Source organism: Herpailurus yagouaroundi, unplaced genomic scaffold (assembly GCF_014898765.1).
Source record: "Herpailurus yagouaroundi ecotype Mexico unplaced genomic scaffold, PumYag 188, whole genome shotgun sequence".
Classification (NCBI taxonomy): domain Eukaryota; kingdom Metazoa; phylum Chordata; class Mammalia; order Carnivora; family Felidae; genus Herpailurus; species Herpailurus yagouaroundi.
This window is the reverse complement of record NW_024412419.1, coordinates 36,340,671-36,346,461: the sequence shown is the minus strand read 5'-3', so window position 1 is coordinate 36,346,461 and position 5,791 is coordinate 36,340,671. Positions and strand designations below refer to the sequence as shown.

Genomic DNA, 5,791 nt, shown 5'->3' with positions numbered 1-5,791 from the left:
TGGAGCTCCCCCACCCCCCTCCCCCCCAAAAAACTGACAATAACAAGACGAAACCACAGTGGAAATGGCCTGGGCCTCTCACCCTGCACTGGTCACCGAGGCCACATCTCAACTGAGACTGGACCACATATGACACTTCTCAGGGCCAGAGCCAATTTCTACCTGTTAGATCCCAGGCTGCCCCTCCCTGCCCCCACCTCTTACTTGATCCCGAGTCAAGGGAAGGCAGCGTGCCTTCTCCCTTAAGTCCTGACTCTGGCCCCCAAACCAGTGAGATGAAACCAGCTCTGTGAGGAGGGGGCTGGGCTATGGTAATGGAGGGATGGGGCAGGGGTCTGGGCGGGCAGGCCCTTCCTTCCCAAAGGAAGTAGCAGAAGATGAGGGCGGGACCTGAGCCGCGCCAGGAGGGGACAAGGCTGGTAGCCACGCCCTGCTGGGACCACAGCTGCCCATCTCTCTGATGGCCTTTCCTGACCCTGCAGGATGCAGCCTACCACTGTGTTGCTGCCCTGTTTTACCTCAGCGCCTCTGTCCTGGAAGCTTTGGCCACCATCGGGATGCAGGAGGGCTACACCTACAAACACTACCATGAAAACATCTCTGCTGTGGTGAGTCCCCCAGGCAATTTGCCCCCGTTCCCAGTTCCCACCGGCCACCGATGGAGGGTCAGCAGAAGGCTGTTTGGGCCCTCCCCTCTGTTTCTTAGCTCACTGACTTCCAAAGGAATGAAACCTTCCCCTTATTCCTGAAGAAACGAAGCCCTGGAGAAGGGAGGGCATGTGTCCAAGACTCCCCTTGGCCCTCTCTGCTCAGTGCTGCGCTGCCCAGGCCTGGGCTGGCCTGGGAGTCCATGCCTTTGCAAAAGGGACATGACTGTGAGCACCAGGCACTGTCTGAGCTCTCCATAAATGATCTGATTTAACTCTCACGATAACACTAGGGTGTAGGTGTGCTTATTATACCCATTTCACAGATGCAGAACTGGGACACCAAGAACATGGATACGTTGCTCCAAGGTGGCCAGGAATTATTGGTGTCCAGGGCAGGTGACCACTTTTTTTTTTTAAGTTGTTATTTATTTTTGAGAGAGAGAGAGAGAGAATGAGCAGGTGAGGGGCAGAGAGAGAGGAGACAGAGAATCCCAAGCAGGCTCCTCACTGTCAGCACAGAGCCCAGTGTGGGGCTCAAACTCAAGAACCGTGAGATCACGACCAGAGCTGAAGTCAAGAGTTGGATGCTTGACCGACTGAGCCACCCAGGCTCCCCCATCCACACTCTCAGCACCTGTTTGGAGCGTGAGTTTGGCAACTTGGGTCTCCTGGCTCTCCCTCAAAGCACAGTCAGGCTCGGGGAAGCAGCGAGGTCAGGAATGGAAAATGGAGTAGCCAGTGTCTCCCCAAGCCCTGGCTCTGGAACTGAGGCTGTGGAGAAGCCTTTCTGGGCCCAGCGTGTCCAGACCCCCCAGCTGTGGGTGTTTGTCGCCGCAGTTAGGACTTCAGCTCTTCCCGATGATGCCTCCTGCCTAGCAGCTCTGAGAACCTGCTGGAGGAGGAGGGGCCAGAGCTCAGGCCTCCACCACTTTCTTGAGCAAGTCCCTCAGCTTGCTCATCTGTGAAATGAGACGGTAACTCCTGTCCGACTCCCTCAGGACTACAGACATATCGAACACCTTCCTCCAAGGCCTCACAGCAAGCAATGGGTGGCCCGGGGGCTTGAGCCTCATTCACCCCGTCAGCAGAACAGATGGGGGTGCCAGCTGTGTGTGGCCAGGGTGCAGGCTGCACGCGGGCCTCTGAGCTCTAAAAGAAGCGTTCTCCAACTGTGGGACCAGACCCATTGGTGGACTTCGAGGTCCACCAATTTTCTTCTTACTGGATTTTCTTCTTAATGGGATGAATCGGAATGACAGAGAGGAGAATGTTTTGATTCATAAAACCTCTTTCCAGAGTTCTGCACGTGTGGGCTCCCACCAGCATGCAAACTCGCGATATCAGGTGTATTTCTAGCCGTGAGTGAGGTGTAAAAATAGGGAAGAAGCTTCAGGAAGTCGCGCTCCTCAGATTTCTAGAGGTCGACCTGTGAATCCTACAAATCCTGAGGTCAAATGTGATGATAGATCACAAGATGCCAGCTCCGGGTGCCAAAACTGTACTGTCCCCACTTTTTGGAAAGAGTAGAGTAGAGGGTGAGAGAAAACCCACAGGGACAGGCACTGTTGGGCTCTAGGAAGGGGTTTGGTGAAGGTGTTCCTCCTGCTTCCAGAGGGTGGGGTCTGGAGGAAAGTTACTGAAAACCTTGTCTACGGGTCCCTTGTCCCAGGGAAGCCACATGTTCCCCTTAAGCTCCCAGCCTACTCTCCAGTTCCAGAAACATGGCCACTGTATGGTCCCTGGCACCCTTTCAGCCGTCCCCCAGTGTAGGAATGTCTCCCATATTGGCTCATCTCCCAAGATGGCTGCTTTCTAAATACTAACACAGCCAGGAAGCACCTTGGCTATTTTTCCTTCCCTTGGGAGGCTGGTAACCCGTTTCCTCCGTTATCCTTCAAATGACTCTCTTTCATTTCCTGTCACCTTAGAGAGCCTCATCCCTCCCCCTATCCCAACCCCAGAGGCCTTCCCTCCAAACAGACATCAGCGGCAAGGCGTTTGACAATTTCCATAAACTTATTGCAGATAATAGTGAAATGTGCATGGAACATGGCTAGTGGGTCAGCACGTGACGGAACGACCCAGATAGGGTGAATTACTGCCTCTGCCCACTGGACAGATCTCTAGTTGAGAACCACTGTGATCTACTGTATTCCAACTTTTCTCTTTTTCTTCCTTCCTAAATGCAACGTACATCCAGAGAAGTTGAGTAAGATACAAGTGTCCCAAGTGATGAATCTCCATGAAGTGAACTCTTCTGTGTAACAAGCATCCAAACTGAGCAATAGGACATCATAAATAGCTCCCAGAATCCTCCTGTCCTGCTGCTGCTATCACCGTGCACCCAAACAAAAGATTACCGCCATCCTGATTTCTAGCTGCCTAGTTCAGTTTTGCCTGCCTTTGAACTTCATGTAAATGGAGTTACACAGTGTGTATTCTTTTATGTCTGGCTTCCTTCTTTCAACCTTAGATTTGTGAAGCTCATCTACATTTTTGGGTGGAGAGTAGAGTGTTTATTCCCACTGCTGTATATCATTCCACTGGTGGCTACACCGGCTTCTATTTGTCCACGCCACAAGTGATCGTGTTTGCCCCCCCCCCCCCCATTTTTGTTAGTTGAATGAGATCAACATGGGCATGCCCAGGCAAAGTCGAGAGTGCCAGAATCAAGAATCAAAATGTTGCCAGCCGGCCGATGCACTGGGCCGAAGGGGATGTATAAGCCCGGTTCAATGTCAAGTCACATCTTTCTATTCAAAATATCAGTTGTATGAGTGCACAGGGGAGATCCTGCCCAAGCACAACACGCCTTTCCTGGGGGTAGCCAGCCCGGGAATGGGGAGGCACCTCAAGACCTTCTCCTGCACATTCCTAGCCTTTGAGAGCATCTGGCCCGCCTCTCACCCCTCTCTGTGATACTTAGTTGGACCCATCTCGAAAGCTAAGCTTCTCCCTCTTTCCTTTGCAGGCAGCAGAGAGTCTGTGCCAGAGGGATCCCTGGGATTGGTGGGAATTAACTGAGGGCAGCTAGAAACTTCTGCAGAAAGCGGGAATAATAATGGCAGCCATTTAGGGAGAGCCGTTTCTGAAGGCCTAAGTATATGCCTTCACGTCCCTGGCTCTCGGTGTCCCCAGTGTGCCATTGCTTGACCTCACTTGGAAAATAAGTGCCTGTTTCCTGTCACTGCTGGGGACAGCTTCTGTTCAGGGCTCTCGCATCCGTCAGCTGCTCCCATCTGACAGGGAGAGGTGTTTTTTGGGGGTGCTGCTCACTCAGGTACAACCGCTCCTCTCAGATGGTAGTTAAGGGTTCCCGGATGAGTTCCCCTATATTGGTTATTAAGTAACTCGGCTTACTCATTGCCTCTGGCCAATGAGGGTGAGGAGTTCGCCCATGTGTGGAGGCAGGGAGAGAGCAGGCATGATGACCGCTGGCGTTTATGGGCATTTTCAAGAGTCATGGAACCGTAGCTGCCCTAATGTTGTGCCTGGGTTGGAAACTCTTGACCCCAACACCCAAGGTCACAAAACCAGGTGCAGATATTTGACTTGGGGGCAGGCAAGCCTTCAGGGAGGCCAGCCACCCAGAGTAGGGTGATAGGAATAGGTGGGGCCCATGTGAACATCGCAAGTCAGGGCCTTGACAGGGACAAAGTGACCGTTTGCCCCATTTCCAGGGCCTTTGTTCCCAGTGCCAAAACACTGACTGGATCTTTCCAGAAGCTTTCTCAGTAAGCCCCCTCCTTTTTGCAGAAGCCTCAGTCCCTCCTCCCCGTCCCAGGTCCTTACTTCCTATGAGCCTGGCACCTTTGCTCATGCTTGTGAAATTAAGATTCCTAGAATAACATTCTCGCAGGAGTCTGAGGATGACCAGACAGCATCCAGACCTTAACCAGAGCCAGCAAACCCAGGTGTTCATATTCTCTTAGCCAAGGCCAGTGGAGTCAGCTGGTGGATTCTGGCCTCACAGGTGTGGGGGAAGGAAGCTTCCCATGAAGAGTGGTATCATTTGAGGGGTCTCTGAGGGCCCCCATTTCCAGTTGGGTGGCACCAGCATGATGACGTGTGATGACAGATAATTGACCTTGCAGCCCCAAACCCAGTGGGCTGGTAGGTCACTTGGAGACCTGTGCTGAGAGCATTCTGGGGCCACATCTGGGCTCGGCAGGAAAGGATATCTGTGGGAATGATAGGAAGCAGCAGCGGCCCGCACCCTTCCAGTCTGTCACTCCCAAGCGCCATGTCATCGCCTGGCTCAGTGTCAATGGCCCACTCGTCCTCTCCCCATGCACTCCCACTAATGGCCATGTATCTTGGTTTCAGGTGTTCTCCTACGTGGCCACTCTGCTGTACGTGGTCCATGCGGTGTTTTCTTTAATCAGATGGAAGTCTTCGTAAAGCAGAACTTTTGCCGCAAACCCCAGACGGTGTTAACGGATCAGCCCGCCTTCCAGCGTAACATTTTCGACGCAGAAACACTCTCGATGCTGGAAAGAAGAAAACAAACAAACAAGCAAAAGCAACGCTCTGTTTCTTGTGGGTGTTATGTTTACTCTCCTACATGCCTTCATGTCAGGGTTGGGGGCTTGCCCCGTTTGACCTCCAACTACGAGCTGTCTTTCTAGAATCATTTCCTATTTGGGAAAGGGGGATGTGGGGGTGGGGAAATGGGGAGTGTGACCACAAAACAAAGATCCCCTGCTGACTCCCGGACCGGATCTTTTGAACTGTCTTTTGGAATTTTCCACAAGCCTCTTTTGAGTCCCCCCGCCCCGGGGCATCCTTCCAAGTCTTCATGGATAGTCTACCTGTCATGGGGAGTAAAACTCACCCAACAAATATGTGCAGATGTCCACGGTGGAAGATGATAAACCTTTGAAATGCTTTATAAAGTGCCTTTATGTTCGATACTTTCGTGGGGTGTTTTTGGTGGTGGTGGGGGGGGGGGTTGTTCTTCTTTTCCCCGTATCAGGAACACCACCGTTTCAGCTTTCCTTCTGAGGAATCCTTTGGCTGAGACTGAATCTCTAGAGGCAGCATCAAATGGCAGTTCAGCTGTGTGTGCTCAGCCAACGCACTGTCCGAGAGCCCGTCGCTGGGTACTCCACCCGCCCCAGCTACCAGGCGTCTCACGTGGC

General features: G+C 52.6%; 1 protein-coding gene across 2 annotated transcripts in view; it reads left to right on the top strand.

The window, feature by feature from the left end:
- MAL (mal, T cell differentiation protein (MAL blood group)) overlaps positions 1 to 5,563 on the top strand; it is a 26,423-nt gene extending 20,860 nt beyond the window's left edge. The window contains exons 3-4 of one of the 2 annotated variants that reach the window (XM_040496696.1): positions 483 to 608; positions 4,977 to 5,563. In XM_040496696.1, the coding sequence (XP_040352630.1) occupies positions 483 to 608; positions 4,977 to 5,051 (201 nt within the window). In that variant the 3' untranslated portion in view covers positions 5,052 to 5,563. The remainder of the gene's footprint in view (positions 1 to 482; positions 609 to 4,976) is intronic. The other variant, XM_040496697.1, reaches the window with a different exon arrangement.
- The last annotated feature ends 228 nt before the right edge of the window (positions 5,564 to 5,791 follow it).